The following is a 22,583-nucleotide window of genomic DNA, read 5'->3' as shown; positions in this document are numbered from 1 at the left end:
CTATGCCCACAGATTTGATAACCTAGAATGTACCAATTCCTAGAAAAGACACAATCTGCCAAAACTCACACAAGAAGATATAGACCATATGAATAGGCTTATATCTATTAAAGAAACTGAATCAATAATTATCAACCTTCCAAAACACTAGATCCAAATGTGTTCAACGGTGAGTCTAACAGACACTTATGAAAAAAATTGTATCAATTCTCTACCATCTCTTCCAAAAGATAGAAGCAGAAAGAGTACTTCCTAACTCATTCTACGAGACCAGCATTACCCTAATACCAAAACCAAAGACATGCAAGAAAAGAAAACTACAGACCAATATCTCTCATAAACATAAATGTAAAAATCCTCAAAAAAATTATCAAATCAAATCCAACAATGTATAAAAAGAATTATAGGCCAAGTATAGTGGCTCACGTCTGTAATCCCAGCACTTTGAGATGCTGAGGCAGGTGGATCGCTTGAGCCAAGGAGTTCAAGACCAACCTGGGGAACATGATGAAACCGTGTCTCTACCAAAAAATGCAAAACTTAGTTGGGTGTGATGGTGTGTGCCTGTAGCCACAGCTACTCAGGAGACGGAGGTGGGAGGACCACTTGAGCCCAGGAGGCAGAGGCTGCAGTGACCTGAGATCATGCCACTGCACTCCAGCCTGGGTAGCAGAGTGAGACCCTGTCTCCAAAAAATAAAAATAAAGGGCCGGGCACGGTGGCTCACGCCTGTAATCCCAGCACTTTGGGAGGCCAAGGCGGGCAGATCACGAGATCAGGAGATCAAGACCATCCTGGCTAACATGGTGAAACCCCCGTCTCTAATAAAAATACAAAAAAAATAGCCGGGCATGGTGGCGGGCGCCTGTGGTCCCAGCTACTCGGGAGGCTGAGGCAGGAGAACGGCGTGAACCCGGGAGGCGGAGCTTGCAGTGAGCCGAGATGGCTGCCACTGCACTCCAGCCTGGGCGTGACAGGGCGAGACTCTGTCTCAAAAAATAAATAAATAAATAAATAAATAATAAAAATAAAGAATTATACACCATGACCAAGTGGGATTTATCCCAGGTATGCCATGCTGGTTCAACATTAAAAAATCAGGCTGGGTGTGGTGGCTCACGCCTGTAATCCCGGCACTTTGGGAGGCGGAGGCGGGTGGATCACTTGAGGCCAAGAATTCGAGACCAGTCTGGCCAGCGTGGTGAAACCCTATCTCTACTAAAAATACAAAAATTAGCTGGGCATGGTGGCACATGCCTGTAATCCCAGCTACCTGGGAGGCTGAGGCATGAGAATCACTTGAGCCTGGGAGGCAGAGATTGCAGTGAGCCAAGATTGCACCTCTGCACTCCAGCCAGGGTGGCAAAGTAAGACTCTGTCTCAAAAATAAAAAAAAATCAAAATCAATTAATGTAATCTGTCACATCAACAGGCTACCAAAGAAAAATCACATCCCATATCAGTAGATGCAGAAAAAGCACTTGACAAAATCCAACACCCATTGTGATTAAAAACTCTTAGAAAACTAAAAGGCAAACTTACTCAACTTGATAAAGAACCTCTACAAAAAAATCTATAGCTGACATTATATGTACTGGTAAGAAACTTGAATCTTTCTCTCTATAATCAGGAACAAAGAGAAGGATATACCCTCTTAAAACTGCTTTTCAAAATTGTACTGGAAGTCCTAGATAATGCACTAAGACAAGACAAGACGAGATAAGACAAAAAAGTAAAGAAAGGGTATATGGATTGGGAAGGAAGAAATGACTGTCTTTGTTCCTGGAAATTATGGTTGTCTACACAGAAAAATCTGAAAAAACTGCCCTGGCGCAGTGACTCACGCCTGTAATCCTAGCACTTTGGGAGGCCAAGACGGGTGGATCACCTGAAGTCAGGAGTTTGAGACCAGCCTGGACAACATGGTGAAACCCCGTCTCTACTAAAAATACAAAAATTAGCCGGGCCTGGTGGCGCGTGCCTGTAATCCCAGCTACTTGGGAGGCTGAGGCAGGAGAATCGCTTAGAATCTAGGAGGCAGAGGTTGCGGTGAGCTGAGATTGCCCCACTAAACTCTAGCCTGGGTGACAAAGCGAGACTCCGTCTCAAAGAAAAAAAGAAAGAAAAGAAAAATCTGAAAAAGTTGACGGAAAATACTCCTGGAGTATTTATAGTATTTATATCCTGGATTTCAAGATATAAGGCTAATGTGCAAAAGTCTATGACTTTCCTATATACCAGCAATGAATAAGTAAAATGTGAAATTAAAAACATATTACCAGTCAGGCTCGGTGGCTCACGCCGGTGATCCCAACACTTTGAGGCGGGTGGATCGCCTGAAGTCGGAATTTCGAGACCAGCCTGGCCAGCATAGTGAAATCCTGACTCTACTAAAAATACAAAAATTAGCCCGGCGTGATGACAGGCACCTGTAATCCCCTACTCGGGAAGCTGAGGCAGGAGAATTGCTTGAACCCGGGAGGTGGAGGTTGCAGTGAGCCAAGATCGTGCCATTGCACTCCAGCCTGGGGCAACAGAGCGAGACTCCATCTCAAAAAAAATTTATATATATATATATATAATATATATACATAATATTTATATATATTATATATATACACACACACACACAAAGAATACTTAAAACTCAACAATAAGATAACTTACCAAGGAAGATATAGATGGCAAGTAAGCATAGGAAATATGTTCAACAACATAGGTCATTAGGGAATTGCAAATTAAAACAATATACTAGCTGGGCACAGTGGCTCACTCCTGTAATCCCAGCACTTTGGGAGGCCAAGGTGGGCGGTTCACTTGAGGTCAGGAGTTTGAAACAAGATACCACTACACACCTATTAAATGGCCAAAATCCAAAACAATGACAATAGCAAGAGTATGAAACAACAGGAACTCTCATTCATTGCTGGTGTGAATAAAAAAATGGTACAGCAACTTTGGAAGACAGTTTGGCAGTTTTTTATGAAACAAAGCTTACTCTTACCATATGATCCAGCAATTACGCTTTTTGGTATTTACCCACATTAATTGAAAATTACATTCATATAAAAACCTGCACATGGATGTTTATAGCAGCTATATTCATACTTGCTAAAACTTGGAAGCAACCAAGATGTCCTTCAGAAGGTAAATGGGTAAATAAACTGTGGTACATCCAGATAAAAGAATATTATTCAGTGATAAAAAGAAATGAGCTATCAAGCCATGGAAAGACATGGAGGAAATCTAAATGCATATTACTAAGCATAAGAGGCCAATGTGAAAAAACTACATATTGTATGATCCAACTGTATGACATTCTGGAAAAGGCAAGGCGTTAGATTCAGTAAAAGATCGGTGGTTGCCAGGGCTTGAGGGAGGAAGGGATGAATAGGGGAAGCACAGGGGGTTTTTAAGACAGTGAAACTCCTCTGTATGATACTATACTGGTAAATCCATGTCATTATACATTTGTCCAGACCCATAGAATGTACCACACCGAGGGTGAATCCTAATGTAAATATGGGCTTTGGGTGATAATGATGTGTCAGTGTAGGTTCATCAGTTGTAGCAAACGTACCACTCTGATAATAGGATGTCAATAGTTGGGGAGGTTCGCACATGTAGGGGAACAGTGGGTATATGAGCACTCTCTGTATTTTCCATTCAACTTCACTGTGAACTGCTCTAAAAAATAAAGTAGATAACCCTCTGTACAGTGACTCCATGGCTCTCAGCAGCCTTGAGTGGCGCCATCCCACCTGGCTCCCTCTGTTGTTATCTACTGTTTCCTTTTCTCTCCTGTCCTTGTATCTAAGTCAGGAAATAAGAGTGTCAAATCCCATTATGTCTCTAATTTGACAACAGGATTGGATGTTGTGTATTGTGGAGGTTTTTGTTTATATTGTTCCTAAGGTATGAAAAATAAAGGGGAAAACGTTGAATTGGAAGAAAACAAAATGCTGTAACATTCAAAGAGTAAATCAGGCCTGATTAGACGTTCATGTCTTGTATTTATAAGAGGTTAGTGGCCAGGCGCGGTGGCTCACACCTGTAATCCCAGCACTTTGGGAGGCCAAGGCGGGCGGATCACAAGGTCAAGAGATCGAGACCATCCTGGCCAATATGGCGAAACCCTGTCTCTACTAAAAATACAAAAATTAGCTGGGCGTGGTGGTGCGTGCCTGTAGTCCCAGCTGTTTGGAAGGCTGAGGCAGACTTGCTTGAACCCAGGAGGCAGAGGTTGCAGTAAGCTGAGATCACGCCACTGCACTCCAGCCTGAGGACAGAGTGAGACTGTGTCTCAAAAAAAAAAAAAAAAAAAAAGGTTAGTGATGCATTTTCTCAGTGCAAATTATTTTTTACTCCTACTTATATTTACGAATACAATATAGTCCATACAGAAAAGAAAAGAGACAGCCCATCAGTTTCATCATCTTCACTCCAGGATTCCGAGCTTGGCTGGCCTCTCCCAAAAGATAAATTGAAGGATTAAGAAAATCTATCTCGGCTGGGTGCAGTGGCTCACGCCTGTAATCCCAGCACTTTGGGAGGCCGAGGCGGGCGGATCACGAGGTCAGCAGATGGAGACCATACTGGCTAACACGGTGAAACCCCGTCTCTACTAAAAATACAAAACAAATAGCGGAGCATGGTGGCAGGTGCCTGTAGTCCCAGCTACTCGGGAGGCTTAGGCAGGAGAATGGCGTGAACCCAGGAGGCAGAGCTTGCAGTGAGCCGAGATCGCACTACTGCACTCCAGTCTGGGCGACAGAGCAAGACTCTGTCTCAAAAAAAAAAAAGAAAAAAGAAAATCTATCTCACCTAAAAACTGCCATATCTCCCTCAACAGTCTGCCAGTAAAAGGCTTCTCTTGCATGTAAGGTACAAGAAAAAGAAAATGATGAAAATTGTATTGCTGACTTTGCAAATGCAGATAAGAAGCAGTGGATGGTCTGAATGCAGTGAGTTATCCCAACTGATTGTTCACAGTCAGTTACAGATTGAACTCCTTGTTCTACTCTTTCCCCCCTTCTTACTACTGCACTTAACAGGAAGGAAGGAAAGAAGGAAAGGAAGGAAGGAAAGAAGGAAGGAAGGAAGGAAGGAGGGAAGGGAGGGAGGGAAAGAGAAAGAAAGAAAGAAAAGGAAAGGAAAGAAAAGAAAAGAATTTCCTCGTTGCCCAGGCTGGAGTGCAATGGTGCAATCTCGGCTCACCGCAACCACTGCCTCCTGGGTTCAAGCGATTCTCCTGCCTCAGTCTCCCCAGTAGCTGGGATTACAGGCATGCACCACCACGCCTGGGTAATTTTGTATTTTTAGTAGAGACAGGGTTTCTCCACGTTGGTCAGGCCTGTCTCCAACTCCCGACCTCAGGTGATCCACCTGCCTCGGCCTCCCAAAGTGCTGAGATTACAGGCGTGAGCCACCACACTTGTCCGAAAGAAAGGAAATTTTTAAAAAAAGAAGTAGCTGCCACTGGCCAAATAATTCTATTTTATTTATTTATTTTTATTTTTTAGAGACAGGGTCTCAGTCTGTAGCCCAAGCTGGAGTGCAGTGGCATGATCATGGCTCACTGCAGCCTCAACCTTCCAGGCTCAAGTGATCCTCCCAAGTAGCTGGGACTACAGGCATGCATAACCACACCTGGCTAATCTTTGTATTTTTTTTTGAGAAACAGGGTTTCATCATGTTGCCCCGGCTGGTCTTGAAGTCTTGAGCTCAAGTGATTCACCTGCCTCGACCTCCCAAAGTACTGGGATTACAGGCATGAGCCACCATGCCTGGCCTCAAGTTATTCTAAAACAGTGGTTCTTAACCCTGGCTGCACATTGCACTCACCATGGGAGTTTGAAAAATATTCATGCATGCATCCCACCCACAGAGATTCTGGTTTAATTAGAATTGGATGGGCCCCGGGCATGATGGCTTTTAAGCCTCCCAGATGACTGTAATGTATGGCAAGGGTTAAGAACCCTGCTCTAGTTTGGCATAGGTTTCTAAGCACCCATGCATTGATCCTAAACAGTCTCCTAAATAAATGGCTGGTCACTGACAAGAAATGAATATCAGTTTGAGAGAAGTATTTTAGTAAAAATCCAAGTAGGTTGATTTGCACTCATGGTATGTCTGTAGTACTGTAACATCAGTATCTAAACCCACAGGAGATGTAAAACTAGGGTAGAGGGATTCAGTAATTATCAACACAGAAAGTGGAACAAAGGAAGAAACAAGCAGGTGAGCTCAACTCAGAAGCTCTCCCACCAACCTTGGGGGAATTTTCTTTTTAATGGAAACAGTTGACTATTGGGAGCAGTGAGTAATCAAGTGTCGTCCTTTGTTCCAGAATTGAGAAGAATCCACAGTAAATATCCATTTCATGTTTATAATGGGTAAGAAATGTTTAATCCCACAGTGATTTTTCAGAGAACAAAATTAAAATCAATACAATATTGATTCTTGTCTTTGTAAAATATATCACCAAATATTTGTATATGACTTTGAAATGTCAAAAGTATTAAAAGAATGAAGTACACACTCCTTTTTTAGTGAGATGAGGGCAACTCAAGTTACAAATGATCCCTCCTCTGGACTGTTTTCCACACTGTGACAGAAGGACTTTCTAAACTGCAACTCTGATCCAGTCCCTCCTCTGCTCCACATCCTCCGTCAGTTCTCTATGGCTTCCCTACAGGGCCTCCATGCCCACTTCTCCAGCCTTCCCTCCCTCTGCGCCCTCCTACCACCCTGTGCTCCAGCCACACACAGCTCCTCAGACAGCACTGCTGTGTCTCACTCTTAGGCTTTATCTGCACTGCTCCCTCTACCAGGACAGCTTCTTTCATGTGCCCCAGTCCTTCCGGTTTTGGAAAAACTTGCCACATCTTTCAAGATTCAGTTCAAGGTAACTTCAACTATGAACTTTTCCTGACCCATCCATATGACCACTCCCTCCTTTGCTCACTCATTCCCACTAACGTGACGCCTTACACTTGATATATTTACATTTTACCTGCCTAAATTTTACTCCTACATCCTGAGTCCTTTGATGTCAGAGACTGTATTTTACCCATTTACATGCCCAGCACTTATAAGAGCGATTGATATAATAAGTTTTTTCTAAGTCTATTTTATGAATTGAATTTAACTGAATGTATCGAATGAATAATTTTATCTCTCCATAAATAATCTCCCCCTCCATCTGCCTCTCTGTCAACACAAACATACATACACACCCCAGGAAGGAAGAAAGGAAAAAGAAAGCATCCAGAATGGAACAGCTCTTGTGATAGTTCCATGATCGGTAGGGCTGTCTGTCTTACCATTGATGTTCTGTGCCCAGTGACTGAAGGCAGAGGTGAGGGGCTGTTTTCCCAGTGAGGAAAATCCAAGCAGAAGCTATTCCGAGAACCAGAGCTTCCTGAGTCACTGTGCAGATGTCGCTTTTCAGACAACAATCTGGACAGAAAGCTGGCCTTGCGACTGCCTGGGCGAGATCTGTCTATCCAGACCCCACTCTCTCTCATGCTGCCTTCACTGTCTCTGCAGTGACTATGAAGATCTGTGAGAGGCTCACCTGAGGGTTCTGGGTCCTGGGACTGCTCCCAGGTTCCTATTGCAAAGGATGGACAGTTTCTAGGAGCCGTAGTTGTACCTAGCCAGGACTGAGACATTGTATTCTGCAGGCCAAACGAGGAATGGTCTGATTGCTGTCCCAGGTGCTGATTTCCAGCACTGCCAGCCCAGGGACACGGGCTGTGAACATGGAGCTGTCCGCTATGCTGATCCTTCTCAGACCAGTCCTTTTTTCCATTGGAAGGGTCTACTTCAAGTTGCCTTGGCTGTGGGATTTGCCACATGGTTTTAGACTTTGGCACATTAACTCGAATGACTTGCTGTTGATTGTTAGCTTGAAGTGGAGAGATTCTTTCAGGCAACGAAGAGCAAATCATACACTGCTGGGCCACCGAATATTTCTTCAAATGGAATGGAGGGCCTGTTTCATCCTCAATGCCCTCATTGCTGGATTTCTTATAAAGTGTCCTCATAATTTTTCTGATGCCTAGATGAAATATTTCCAGTATATTGAGTAACAAGGAAATGGCTGCAATGCTGTGCATAAAAAGCATGAAAATTGTCTTCTCAGTGGGCCTGGATACAAAGCAATCCACTGCATTGGGGCAAGGAGGTTGAGTGCATTTGTAAAGGGGGTGCATTTGAAACCCATAGAGAATATATTGGCCTATCATGAATCCTACTTCCAGCACAGATCTGGTCAAGATGTGTAAGACATAAGTACGCAGCAGACATCCTTTCAGAGGGACTTTATGGATCCTCTTCTGCTCCTCTAACCTCCTCAGTTCCCTATCTATTCTTTGCTGCTCCTCCAAGTCAAGATCTGGATTCTCCATCTGGGCTCTAAGGTGTGACTTTTTCCTCTGCCTGTCTTTCTCAAAGGCCCTGAGCCTATAAAGTGCATGGCCCATATAGACCAAAGAAGGAGAAGACACAAAGATGATCTGTAAAACCCAGAACCTGATCAAAGAGATAGGGAATGCATCATCATAACAGATATTGTTGCAACCTGGCTGCCGGGTGTTGCAGGCAAATGCTGACTGTTCATCATCCCAGACATCCTCAGCAGCCACACGAAGTACCAGCATTCGGAAGATGAAGAGGATGGTCAGCCAGATTTTCCCCACTATGGTTGAGTGGGAGTGAACTTCCTCTAGGATGCCACCCAATAAGTTCCAGTCCCCCATGGTTAAAGACTAATGTCTGAAATATACAGAAAACACTGAGGTTAACAGCACCCATGGTGGTAATATATAGACACAAGCTCAAAAATACAGCAGGTTCTTTTGTATGTCAGCAAAACTATGAAGGATCTTCCAGCCCTAATATTTATAGCCCATGCTTAAAATAGGACATTTCCAAATATATTAATTTTTGAAAAAACACTAAATACCCCTCACAATTTCAGCAGTTTACTTCTTCCTATTCTCTTTTACTCTCCCCCACAAAGCTGCCTGTTATTCTAGTATACAAATAGGTCTCCATATTTGTACAATTCATTCTAATTGCACAATTGTATTCATTTTTCTATCCACATGAGATACTCTACTTACCATACATCTGACATGATCGTAAAGGAGTCTCAATTCCTCAGGAAGTGTTCCCTACCCATCCCAAGTTGTAGTTATTTTTCCCTTTCCTGAATCCTCACAACCCTATTATTAATATTAATCACCTGGGACTGTGCCTAAATGAGTTTTGTGATGGTTGTGTTCCCCTTCCTGGAAAGGTACACCCCTTGCAGATAGAGACTCTTTCTAAAGCATGTTGGTCATCGCACACACAAGGCATCAATATATAATAGTCAATGGAATTGTCTTTTCACTTTAAAATTCTGTTTCTTGACCCTATCACCAAAATAACCATCAATAGGCAAAATAAAGTAGATCCTCATGATATATTATCCAGGGCTTTCACTGCAAGACAAAGTATAGGTAAAGAAAATACAAATCAGTCAAACCCTCAGGAACTGGCTCATATCAGGGTAGCAGTAAAGATTAGGCAGACACAGAAACAATACCAGCAATAACACATAATTACATCCATTAAGCCACATCTGGAACATCATGTTTTCATGGAATTTTTGCTAACTTAGAAGAAAAGTGAATATAAACTGCTTCTCTAGCAAGCTTAGTATCTGGGAAACAATCCAGGTATAGCTGACATGAACAGGTTACTTGGTTTATCCTGAAAAACTAATGTTTTTCAAGGTTCAATAAGGTTAAAATACTTAGTAGGTTAAAGCTTTCTAAGATATGGAAGACTTCCAGATAAGAAAGATACAGAGGAAAAATAGGAAAGCATTATTAAGTTAAAATAGATAATGAGGCTGGACGTGGTGGCTCATGCCTGTAATCCTAGCACTTTGGGAGGCTGAGGTGGGTGGATCACCTGAGGTCAGGAGGTCGAGATCAGCCTGGCCAACGTGGTGAAATCCCGTCTCTACTAAAAATAGAAAAATTAGCCGGTGTGGTGGCACGTGCCTGTAATCCCAGCTACTCAGGAGGCTGAGGCAGGAGAATCACCTGAACCCAGTGGGCAGAGATTGCAGTGAGCCGAGATCACGCCACTTCACTCCAGCCTGGGCAAAAGAGTGAAACTCTGTTTCAAAAAAAAAAAAGATAATGAAACAATTCTCTCCTTCCATAATTCATTCATTCAGTAATATTTGCTAACATCTTGCTATTGGCTGGGCGCAGTGGCTCACGCCTGTAATCCCAACACTTTGGGAGGCTGAGGCGGGCAGATCACGAGGTCAGGAGATTGAATACAGCCTGGCCAACATAGTGAAACCCCGTCTATACTAAAAATACCAAAATTAGCCAGGTGTGGTGCTGTGCGCCTATAATCCCAGCTACTCAGGAGGCTGAAGCAGGAGAATCGCTTGAACCTGGGAGGCGGAGGTTGCACTGAGCCAAGGTCACGCCACTGTACTCCAGCCTGGGCAATAGAGCAAGACTCTGCCTCAAAAAAATAAATAAAATAAATCAAACCTTGCTATCACTTAGGCATTGTGCTAGATGCCAGGAATTCAATAACAAAATATATTTGGTCCCAGACCTCACAGTACTTGATCACTAAGGACTCCCACTAACCTATAAAATGAATCAATACTGATAATACAAAAATGAATATCAACCAAAAAAAAAAGAGAGAAAAACCTGGAATTCTTAGATTTTTTTCCAACTTATCTCCAAACACAACAATTGATTCCAGATGGAACATAATATTAATTGTAAAAAAGTAAGCCATAAAAGTATTAAAATAAATTATAAAAGAACATGTTTTGTAATCTTAAAGTAGAAGGCTTTTTAAGCACATTAGTGCCAGAAATTATAATTAGAAAAAAATCCAGATTCTAGCTGGGCATGGTGGCTCACTCCTGTAATCCCAGAACTTTGGAAGGTGGAGGCAGGAGGACTGCTTGAGCCCAGGAGTTGCAGACCAGGCTGGGAAATATAGTGAGGCCCCTGTCTCTACAAAAAATAAATGTAAAGAGTTAGCCAGGCACGATGGTGAGTGCCTATAGTCCTAGCTACTAGGGAGGCTGATGTGGGAGGATCACTTGAGCCCAGGAGTTTGAGGCTGCGGGGAGCCATAATGACACTACTGCACTCCAGCCTGGGTGACAGAGTGAGACCCTTCCTCAAAAAAAAAAAAAAGAAAGAAAAAGAAAATACAGATTCTACCAGCAAAACTGAATGGCAAAGGTGGAGCTGTCCAGAAGGCATCTGGGTCTAGAGAACAACAACAACAAAAATGGTACAAACAGGAGATAAACATTTATGAATTATCATTGAATAAGTAGAGAAGATCACTCAGAGACAAAAAGAAAAAGTGAGACAATGACAGAACCCTGAGACTAATATAGAGGAAGAAAGAGTGAAGGAGTGGGTTGCCCCTCCACACCTGTGGGTGTTTCTCGTTAGGTGGAACGAGAGACTTGGAAAAGAAAGAGACACAGAGACAAAGTATAGAGAAAGAAAAAGGGGCCCAGGGGACCGGCGTTCAGCATACAGAGGATCCACACCAGCACCGGCCTCTGAGTTCCCTTAGTATTTATTGATCATTATCAGGCATGGCAGGATAATAGGTTAATAGTGGAGAGAAGGTCAGAAGGTAAACACGTGAACAAATGTCTCTGCATCATAAACAAGGTAAAGAAAAAAGTGCTGTGCTTTTGATGTGCATATACATAAACATCTTAATGCCTTAAAGAGCAGTATTGCTGCCAGCATGTCCCACCTCCAGCCCTAAGGCGGTTTTCCCCTATCTCAGTAGATACAATCGGCTTTACACCAAGACATTCCATTGCCCAGGGACGAGCAGGAGACAGAAGCCTTCCTCTTATCTCAACTGCAAAGAGGCATTCCTTCCTCTTTTACTAATCCTCCTCAGCACAGACCCTTTACAGGTGTCGGGCTGGGGGACAGTCAGGTCTTTCCCTTCCCACGAGGCCATATTTCAGACTATCACATGGGGAGAAACCTTGGACAATACCTGGCTTTCCTCGGCAGAGGTCCTTGAGGACTTCCGAAGTGTTTTGTGTCTCTGGGTACTTGAGATTAGGGAGTGGTGATGACTCTTAACAAGCATGCTGCCTTCAAGCATTTGTTTAACAAAGCACACCCTGCACAGCCCTTAATCCATTTAACCCTGAGTTGACACAGCACATGTTTTAGGGAGCACAGGGTTGGGGGTAGGGTTACAGATTAACAGCATCTCAAGGCAGAAGAATTTTTCTTAGTACAGAACAAAATGGAGTCTCTTATGTCTATTTCTTTCTACACAGACACAGTAACAATCTGATCTCTTTCTTTTCCCCACAAAAGAATCTACAAATAAATATGAGAAATGGCCAAGGAGAAAGAGGAGGAAAATCATGAGGGTGCTGTCTCTGAAACCAAAGCCCAAAGCCAGAGTTTCAAGAAGGGGAATAGTTGACAATGCCAAATACACACACACACACACACACACACACCACTATATAAATTAATTTAATTTAATGGTGATATACCATGCTCAGGGATTGAAAATTGCAATATAGGTAAAGATGTCAATTCTTCCCAAATTAATCCAAAGATTCAGTGTGGAATTGTAAATCACTCAGTAAAACAAAATTCTATAAATGTACATGTATATGTATGCATGTGTATATGAGATATGTATGTATGTGATTTAATTGAGCATGGAGAAAAAAATGCAGAAGGATACACACCAGGAATTTAATATAGGTTACCTGAGGTCTGTTGAAGGTGATGAGAGTGGACGGGAAGTTAAGTTGGAAAAAAGAGAGGCAAAAAAGAGAAAGGAAAGGAAAAAAGACTTCTAAGAAAGCATAAGTGATTTTTATCAAAAGTGTATGTCTATGTACATTTTTACCTGTATGTACGTATATAAATATAAAGAATTTTTTAATGAAATTGAAAAAGTGGTAGATACCTCTCAGAATTTGGAAGAGGTATTAATGAGACTTTTATAATTTACTCTATATACTTGTGAATTGTTTGAGATTCAAAAATTAAGAATGCAGTCATTTATATTACTTGCAAATAAAAATTAGATATTAAAATGAGGACTCAGACCTCATTAACCAAAAGCAATAATTTACTAAGTTCTATCCTGTCTTAAAGTTTTGGTCTTTTCCCATAATTATTCTCTTAAAACTTTCTGGTCATTATTCTTTATTTTAAAAAGGGATTTCCTCTGCAGGTAGAGACCTGGAAAAAAAATAAAGGATTCCTTTAGCACTTAAAAAAAACCTATAGCTTCTATTTTATATAAAAACCCTGAGGTGGGAAAGCTAACTTATGTCAATCTTATTCCTATTTGGCAGTACTAAACTATATAATACTTCTTTTTGCCACTATCTCTTTAAAATGTGGAAATTATTATTTTTAAATAGCAAGGAAAGGAAAACCGAGCTTAGCCTATACGAAAAACAAAAATACAATCTTACATACTAGAATACAAGACATTTTGTCCTTTAGACAACTAGTCCTTTTTCTAAAAATAACTACTTTTTACCATTAAATGAATGTGGGTCTTAGAAATATTACTGAATTTTCTTTTATTATCAAATACAAATTTAGCATATCCTATGTAAAATGCTGATGGCCCTTTTCTGCATATTATTTCAGATCTTGTTTTCTATACCCACAAGGATTTTCTATATATTTCTCATAAACAAGAGAGTCCACATATTTACTACTTACCTTATGAGTGAACAAAAAAATCACGATTGGGTTCGCAGAACCTCAAAGTTGCACCGTGTGTGGCTCATTAGTGGAAAAATTGCTGCTGGTTGCAGATATAAAGGCTCTGATCAGGTGGCTGTGGGGCCCTAATCCAGAATGAGCACAGTTATTTTGATCAATGGAGTCTAACCTAGTCCTCCCCCAAGGTTCAAAATGTCCTCTGGTGCTTTGCAATTTTCTTACAGTATTTTTTTCTAATTGATACCAAGCTGGGACCTCTCCTGGTATATCATATTTGGAAATGAAAAGTGAAACAAATGAGAATTTTCCTTTTGCGTTGGTGAATGCATACAGTGATTTAAGTTTGGGTGCATTTCTTTCAGTCTGTTGATTGTTCTAGGAATCGATGCTCACAGATCAATGAGTCATGTCCGATTTCATAAACAACTGCCTGGGGTGAGTGTGGCCTCATAAATGTGAACAAATAATAATGGAGTGGCAATCAAACCTAAAGTGTTACTGCAAATCATGCCATGCTGAAAGAAGAAACATCTCAAAAAGAGAATAAACATTTTTAGGGTCGGGTGTGATGGTTCATGCCTATAATATCAGCACTTTGGGAGGCCAAGGCAGAAGGATTGCTTGAGGCTAGGAGTTGGAGACCAGCCTGAGTAACATAGTGAGACCCCGGTCCTTATAAAAAAAAAAAAAAAAATTAACAAAGGATTGTGGTGCATGCCTGTAGTCTTAGCTACTCGGGAGGCTGAGGAGGGAAGACAACTTTAACCCGGGAGTTCAAGGTTGCAGTGCTATGATTGCACCATCGCGTTCCAGCCTTGGTGACAGAGCAAGACTCTGTCTCAAAAAAAAAAAAAAAAAAAAGAAAAAGAAAAAGAAAGAAAGAAAAGAAAAAAGACCAGTACGTGGTGGCTCATTCCTGTAATCCCAGCACTTTGGGAGGCCTCAAGCAGATTGCTTGAGCCCAGGAGCTCGAGACTAGCCTGAGCAACACTGCAAAACCCCATCTCTGCAAAACAACACAAAAATTCGCTGGGCATGGTGTTTTGCACCTGTAGTTCCAGCTACTCGGGAGGCTGAGGTGGGAGGATCACTTGAGCCCAGGAGGTGGAGGCTGCAGTGAGCCCAGATCGCGACACTGCACTCCAACCTGGGCAACAGAGCAAGACTCCGCCTCGAAAAAAAAGAAAAAAATAAACCTCCCTCTCCTCTTCTCTCCCTCCTCCTCTTCTTATTCTGCCTCTTCCTCTTCCTCCTCTTCTCCCTTCCCCTCCCCTCCCCTTCCCCTCTCCCTCCTTGGAATATGAGGGTTCCAGGAGGTGGTGCCCCCTAGGCGCTGCATAGTCTGCTTCCTAGGTACAGACACCCACGCGGTCAAGCCCTACAGGCCCCGCCTTCCAGGATGGCTAGCAGCCGCCTGCCTCCCAGGCCCCAGCACAGGGCACATGGGGTGCGAGGGCACACGGGGTGCTAGGGCACACAGCCAGGCCCTCCACTGGGCCGCGGGTGGCACAGAGCTGCCTCGAAGTGAACAGGTCCGTTGGGGCGGGAGGGTGTGCAGACGTCCTGGAGGCTGAGGGCCACCCCTCAGAAGCTGGTGTCCACTGGGACTGGCTGTTGGCCGGAGTCGCTCCCCGGGCTCCCTTCTCTGGAAGGGATTTCACGTGGATCTGGTTGCGCAGCACAGCTACCCTCAGCATCCGGCCTTTGGCGCGGTGCTGAAACTCCCTGCCGATCCGCAGAGACTTCTCGAAGGTGGTGCTTGCGCTGATCCACATCCCGGGCGTCCAGGATCTTGCTGTGCGAGTCCACGCGGGCGCGGTCAGCCCCTCCCGGACTTGCTGCGTCAGCTCACCCTCCCGGGCTGCCACAGCGGGGCTAAGGGCACGGCCACCCTGTGCGAGTTGAGGGCGCAGTTGCGAATCTGGGCGTACAGGGTCCTGACGGTGGGGCGGTGAGGGAGTGGGGGTGGGGGAGGTACACATGTCCAAGAGCAGGTCGTCCTACATCTCCTCCTTTGTGTTTGTGTGTGTGTGTGTGTGTGTGTGTGTGTGTGTGTGTGTGTAGACAGAGTCTCTCTTTTTCTCCCAGGCTAGAGTGCAGTGGCGCGATCTCGGCTCACTGCAAACTCTGTCTCTCACGCTCAGGCAATTCTCTTCCCTGGGCCTCCCGAGTAGCTGGGATTACAGGCAGGCACCACCACGCCCAGCTAATTTTTGTATTTTTTAGTAGAGACGGGATTTCGCCATGTTGACCCAACTGGTCTCAAACTCCTGGCCTCAAGGCTAAAGGTGCAGCATCTTCAGACACGAGGCATCGTCCAGCATCTTCAGACACGAGGCACGCTTGGACTCGTGGAATTAGAAGACGATGTCTCCAACCTGCGGCTCCAGCTCCAAGAACAACTTGAAGGAGCTGCTGGAGATGAGGCGGCGCTGCAGCTTCTGCCGGTCGAAGGTGGCCAAGGCGCATAGGCCCCCACAGACGGCCACGTTGCTGGGGGACAGCAGCTGGGGGGCGTCACAGTGATCAAACGAAGCCAGCAGGAAGCATTTGGCAGCCTGCTTGTACTTCCTCGCGACCAGCTCCGCCAATCCTCCAGCGCATTGAAGCTGGGTGAGGACCGCCTGCGCCTGGCTGGCTGCCCCTCTGTCCTCGCTGCTAGGCAATCTCCAGGGTGGACTCGGCCTTGCTGACGCGGCTCAGCACGTAAGGCCAATTTTGCAAGTAGACGCTGACCTTGAAGACGTTGAGGACATGTTGATGGCGTGCTTGGCGCTGCTGCAGTAGTCTCAGGCCGTGAGTGACACTTGAGGGCATTGCTGAATCATCATGGCCGCGCCTGGTGCGCTCCTTGGTGGAGTTGCGCTTGTAGTTCTTCAGGTCTGCGTCCGGCTTCTCCAGCTTAAGCAGGGCCTCTTTCTGAGTGGCCTCCACCCGGGCCGTGTCCAGGGACAGGGGCTCCACGCCACTCTCAGGGATGGTGTCGGGTGAGTTCCGCAGATTCCTGGTGGCCTCCGAGAGCTTCCGGTGGACCTCTTCGTACAGGTCCACGTTAAAGATTCTCTGCAGGAAGGAGAGCGCCATATTCAGGGCCTCCACCCGCAGCAAGGGGCAGTAGTCAGTCGGCAATAAACTGCAGCCGCTCGGTGCACATCAGGCCGCTGCAACTGGCAACGCACTGCTCCAGTTCCAGGGTGGCGTCCACCAAGTAGTTGATGTCGGGTGCATTCTGCAGGTCCTCCGGGGGGTCCTTGTCGACTTGCATGGGCTCCACAGCCGCCTCCTCAGAGCAGCGTACAGGACGACAGGCTGGCGCTCAAGATTAAGTTCCTGGCCATGCCAGGCAGGAGGAGGTAACACCTACAGCAAATTTTAGTGTGCGTGTGTGTGTGTGTGTGTGTGTGTATGTGTATGTATTTTTTTTTTTAAATGAGGTGGAGTCTTCCTCTGTCGCTCAGGCTGGGGTGCAGTGGCGCCATCTCGGCTCACTGCAACCTCTGCCTCCTGGGTTCAAGCGATTCTCCTGCCTCAGCCTCCTGAGCAGCTGGGATTACAAGCATGCGCCATCATGCCCGGCTAATTTTTGTATTTTTAGTAGAGACGGGGTTTCACCATGTTGGCCAGGCTGCTCTCCAACTCCTGGCCTCAAGTGATCTGCCCTCCTCAGCCTCCCAAAATGCTGGGATTACAGGTATGAGCCACCGCGCCCAGCCCCTACTGCAAATTAAACACCTGAACCCGCAGCGGCATCTTGCACCAGCCCCGCCACAGCATGCCGTCCATTTCTGTGCCAATATTCTAGTAGTAGTAGTAGTAGTAGTAGTAGTAGTAGTAGTAGTAGTATTTTAAAGATAGGGTCTTGCTCTGTTGCCCAAGCTGGACTCCAACTCCTGGGCTCAAGTGATCCTCTTACCTCAACCTCCTGAGTAGCTGGGACTACAGGTGTGCGTCACCATTCTTGTTGTAGCAATATTCTATTAGGTCAAAACCTATGGCTCAAGAAAATATTTTTCTTTCTAAATAGAGAATCTGGAAGCCAGTAGTAGCCTTAGAAACCTAGGTCTGATTTCTGTAGAGAAAGAATGAGAATTCCAGAGAGGTCAAACGACTTGCCCAATGCTGATAGACCAGGTCTCCAAACTCTCAGTGTGCAGCATCTTTCACTAGTCACATCTCAAGCATAGAATCTTCTTGCCATCTTAAGAGGTGTTGACCGCAAGGGCATCACTAGAACCCAATGAGGGTTTCAGATCACAGCTCTGAGGCACATTTCTAAGCCTGCTCTTTTCCATATAAAATGTAGAAGTGCATAAAATTACTGATAGTTCATCGTTATCATCTGCCTATTCTATTTTTGGTCATTTAGTTTTTTAAAAAGGATGATAATGAAAGGTAGACAGGTGACATTAAACTTCCACTAGCCTGGCACATCAGCCCAAAGTACAAATTATCTGTCAGAATTAACTAGAGGTAAAAACATATGATGTATTAATAACTGTATTTGTATAGTATTAGGTAAAAAGTCACCTGAAAAGTAATGAATGTAATACATTGAATGCACTTTATCAGAGTCAGAATATTAAACATTGATAAGCAAAGGATGCATGTGTAATCTCTTAAACATTGATAAGTAAAGGATGCATGTGTAATCTCTCAGAGAACAATAAAGTTAAGAGAGATAAAATTGAATTAAAAATAATCAACCTAAAAGAAATTAAAGAAGAGGAGAGGAAATAACACAGAGGAGATAGGACATAATAGAGGAAAGAGTTGGATGGAAGATTTAAATTCCCCCACAAAAAAACAATACTTCATCCTCAGGGCAATTGCAGAGATTAGTGCAATTGCAGAGATTAAAGTCTTGAAAGGGGCTGAGCACAGTGGCCCTTTTCAAGGGGCCAGCACTTTGGAAGGCTGAGTCGGGTGGATCACTCCAGGCCAGGAGTTCCAGATGAGCCTGGGCAACATGGTGAAACCCCATCTCTACTAAAAATACAAAACGTAGCCACGTATGGTGGCGCATGCCTGTAATCCCAGCTACTTGGGTGGGTGAGACACGAAAATTGCTTGAACCGGGGAAGGAGAGGTTGCAGTGAGCCAAGGTCATGCCATTGCTCTTCAGCCTGGGGCCTGGGCAACAGAGTGAGACCCTGTCTCAAAAAGAAAAAAGACACTAAATGTGCTGCATGGTACTACCTATCTCATCCTTTGTACAGAAAAAGAATAATAGATCTTAGAAAATTATCACCTTAATCATGCACTGACTCCAATTGCAGTTACTGCTCCAGATGTGGTATCTTTAATGGAAGAAATCGAATTAGTCTTGTCACACAGTATGCAGCCATTCACATGGCAAATGCTTTTTCTCTATATCAATTTGCAAATATTAACAGAAGTCATTTGCCTTAAAAAGAGAACAAAGTGGGCCGGGCGCGGTGGCTCACGCCTGTAATCCCAGGACTTTGGGAGGCCAAGGTGGGTGGATCACGAGGTCAGGAGATCGAGACCATCCTAGCTAACATGGTGAAACCCCGTCTTTACTAATAATACAAAAAAATTAGCCGGGTGTGGTGGCGGGCGCCTGTAGTTCCAGCTACTCGGGAGGCTGAGGCAGGAGAATGGCGTGAACACGGGAGGCAGAGCTTGCAGTGAGCCGAGATCACGCCACTGCACTCCAGCCTGGGCGACTGATCAAGACTCCGTCTCAAAAAAAAAAAAAAAAAAAAAAAAAATGCCGGGCGTCGTGGCTCACCCCTGTAATCCCAACACGTTGGGAGGCCGAGGTGGGCGGATCACGAGGTTAGGAGATCAAGACCATACTGGCAAACAGCGAAACCCCGTCTCTACTAAAAAATACAAAAAAACTAGCTGGGCGTGGTGGCAGGTGCCTGTAGTCCCAGCTACTTGGGAGGCTGAGACAGGAGAATGGCGTGAACCTGGGAGGCAGAGCTTGCAGTGAGCGGAGATCGCGCCACTGCACTCCAGCCTGGGCGACAGAGTAAGACTCCGTCTCAGAACAAAACAAAGTGAATGAGTCTGTATTAACATAAATTTCAAAAATATTCTTAGTGACTGGGCGCAGTAGCTCACACCTGTAATCCCAGCAATTTGGGAGGCTGAGGCAGGTGGATCACCTGAGGTCAGGAGTTGGAGACCAGCCTGACCAACATGGTGAACCCCCGTCTCTACTAAAAATTAAAAAAAATTAGCCAGGGGTGGTGGCACATGCCTGTAATCCCAGCTACTTGGGAGGTTGAGGCAGGAGAATTGCTTGAACCTGGGAGGTGGAGGTTGCAGTGAGCCCAGATCGCACACACTCCAGCCTGGGCAACAAGAGCAAAACTCCATTTGAAAAAAAAAAAATCTGAGTGAATAAAGGACATCACAGAACAATACATACTTTGGAATACTCTCATAAATTTAAAACTCTCAATTCTATATGTTGTTTATAGGAATATATATTTTTATGAAATATATATATGTACATATATATATATATATATTTTAATTCTAAGCTTCCATGAGCTGAGCAGGCCTGACATCTGAGAATGGCTACTTTCTTGATTTTTATAAGGCCCTGGAGTGTTAGAATGTATGCTGCCAATCTCCAACAATTTGCATTTATCTGGCAGGGTCAACAATACATCTTTCACCATCTTGCCTAAGGGCTTCATCAATTTTCCTGTTCTCTGCCATAATCTAGGCCACAGAGGTCTAGATGATCTTGATAACCCCCAGAATATCATACTGGGTCACTACATTGATAACATAATGCTGATTAGACCTGATGAGCAAGAGAAAAGTACTGTCAATATTTTAGTAAGAAGACAAATGCAGGCCACAGGGTAGAATACAAGCCCCACAAAAATTAAGGGACCTGCCACTTCAGCAAAGTTTCTAGAGATCCAGTCCTCCCCAAGTGAAAGTAGTTTCTATCCCTTGCACTACAACTACCACTACCACCAACACCATACAAAAAAAAAGGTGCAATGCTTGATAAGCCTTTGTAAATTATGGAGGTCATTTGATATGCTACTCTGGTCCATTAAATGAATAACCCGTAAGGCTGTGAGATTTTCCTGGGAAACAGAGAAAGAAAAAACTCTGCAGTAAGTTCAGTCTTCAGTGCAAGAGTGTGCAAAATCCCAGCAAATTAGATGAATTCAAAGAAACTTTAGCTAATAAATATGTGATATGGTTTGGCTGTGTCCCCACCCAAATCTCACCTTGTATTGAAATAATCCCCAGGTGTCCAGGGTGGGGCCATGTGGAGATAATCGAATCATGGGATGGTTTCCCCCCCATAGTGTTCTCGTGGTAGTTAATAAGTCTCATGAGATCTAATGGTGTTGTAAATGGGAGTACCCCTGCACAAGCTCTCCGGCCTGCCACCATGATTGTGAGGCCTCCCCAGTCATGTGGAACTGTGAGTCCACTAAACCTCTTTTTCTTTATAAATTACCCAGTCTTGGGTATATCTTTATCAGCAGCATGAGAACTAATACAATATGTCACATGGAGGCTCTAGCAAGCCTTAATAAAAGAATCACAGTGCAGAGCTTCAGCATTCTGGAGCATAGCTATGCCCTGTTAGAGACTGAATGCCTGACCATGGTATATCAAGTGACCGGGTGACCTGAGATATCCAGAATGAACTGGGTATTATCTGACCCATGCCACCATAAGGTTGGGCACACACAGCAGCAATACATCAATAAGTGTAAATGTTATATAAAACATCAGGCTGAAGCAGGTCTGGAAGGTGTATTAGTTGCATAAGCAGATTCCTCTGATACCCAATACTGTACCTGCTTCTTTTCTCACTCAGTCAACACCTAGAGCCTCATATGAAGTTCCTTATGACCGGTTAACTGGGGGGGAGAAACAATATTTGGGCCTATTTTCCAGATGTTTCTGACTGATGTGCCAGCAAAGGCCAGAAATAGACTGCTGCAATGTTACAATGCCAACCAGGAGATAATGTTGAAGGGAAATTCTCCTGGGAGGTAGAACTTTGAGCAGCATATATGATTGTCTTCTTCAACTGGAGTGGGAAAGGGCCAGACATAGGATGTACATTCAAGGGAAGTGGTTAAAGGTTTGGCTGGATGGTTTAAGACTTGGAAAAAACAAAATGTGACAAGGTCTAAGAAAAAAGTATCGTGAAGGAACTTCTAGGATTAGAGACAAAATGTGAAGATATTTGTGTTTTATGTCAGTGTTCACCAAAGACACCTACTGTAGAAGAGAATCTCAATAGTGAAATGAACAAAACAATACATTCTGGGGATGTCAGTCTGTGTCTTTCCCTTGCAAATCCAGTGCTTGCTCAATGGACCCATAAACAAAATCACCATGGTGGTGAGAAAGAAGGCTATGGGCTCAGCGACATGGATTTCCACTCACCAGAGCTGACCTGGGTGCCTCCATTGTGGAAGGCTTAACATGTCAAGAACAAAGTCAAAGTTAAGTCCCAATATGGACTAGCCAACTACCTACTAGCAGGTTTCTTACATCAGACTGACCCTATCCATGGAGGGGAATGTAATTTGTTCTCACTGGGAGAGACGTATTCTCCAAGTATGGATTTACCTCCCTGATCTTAATGCTTTTGTCAGCACCACCAGGCACAGCCTAATGGAATACTTATTCGCCATTATGGCATTGTACACATTTTCTGTTCAAGAAACAGATTTCACAGGAGAAGAAGCTCAGCAATGGGCTTATGCTCACGTTTTTCACTGATCTTATCATGTAACTTTTCAAGAATTTAAAAAGAGGGAACAC

At 44.1% G+C, this 22,583-nt stretch overlaps 1 protein-coding gene and 1 pseudogene across 1 annotated transcript in view; both read right to left on the bottom strand.

Annotated features, from left to right (window-relative positions):
- GJA10 (gap junction protein alpha 10) overlaps nucleotides 1-14,919 on the bottom strand; it is a 33,342-nt gene extending 18,423 nt beyond the window's left edge. The window contains exons 1-2 of the mRNA XM_054686849.1: nucleotides 13,794-14,919; nucleotides 7,326-8,781 (exon numbers count right to left, since the gene is read on the bottom strand). Coding sequence (XP_054542824.1) covers nucleotides 7,326-8,765 — 1,440 coding nt within the window. The 5' untranslated portion in view covers nucleotides 8,766-8,781; nucleotides 13,794-14,919. The remainder of the gene's footprint in view (nucleotides 1-7,325; nucleotides 8,782-13,793) is intronic.
- A 280-nt stretch (nucleotides 14,920-15,199) lies between these two features.
- On the bottom strand, nucleotides 15,200-21,191 carry LOC100613502 (COP9 signalosome complex subunit 1-like; annotated as a pseudogene).
- Between the last annotated feature and the right edge of the window lie 1,392 nt (nucleotides 21,192-22,583).

The sequence above is a fragment of the Pan troglodytes genome, chromosome 5, assembly GCF_028858775.2.
Source record: "Pan troglodytes isolate AG18354 chromosome 5, NHGRI_mPanTro3-v2.0_pri, whole genome shotgun sequence".
NCBI lineage: Eukaryota > Metazoa > Chordata > Mammalia > Primates > Hominidae > Pan > Pan troglodytes.
Note: the sequence above shows the minus strand (reverse complement) of the source record. Positions and strands in the feature narration are given on the sequence as shown.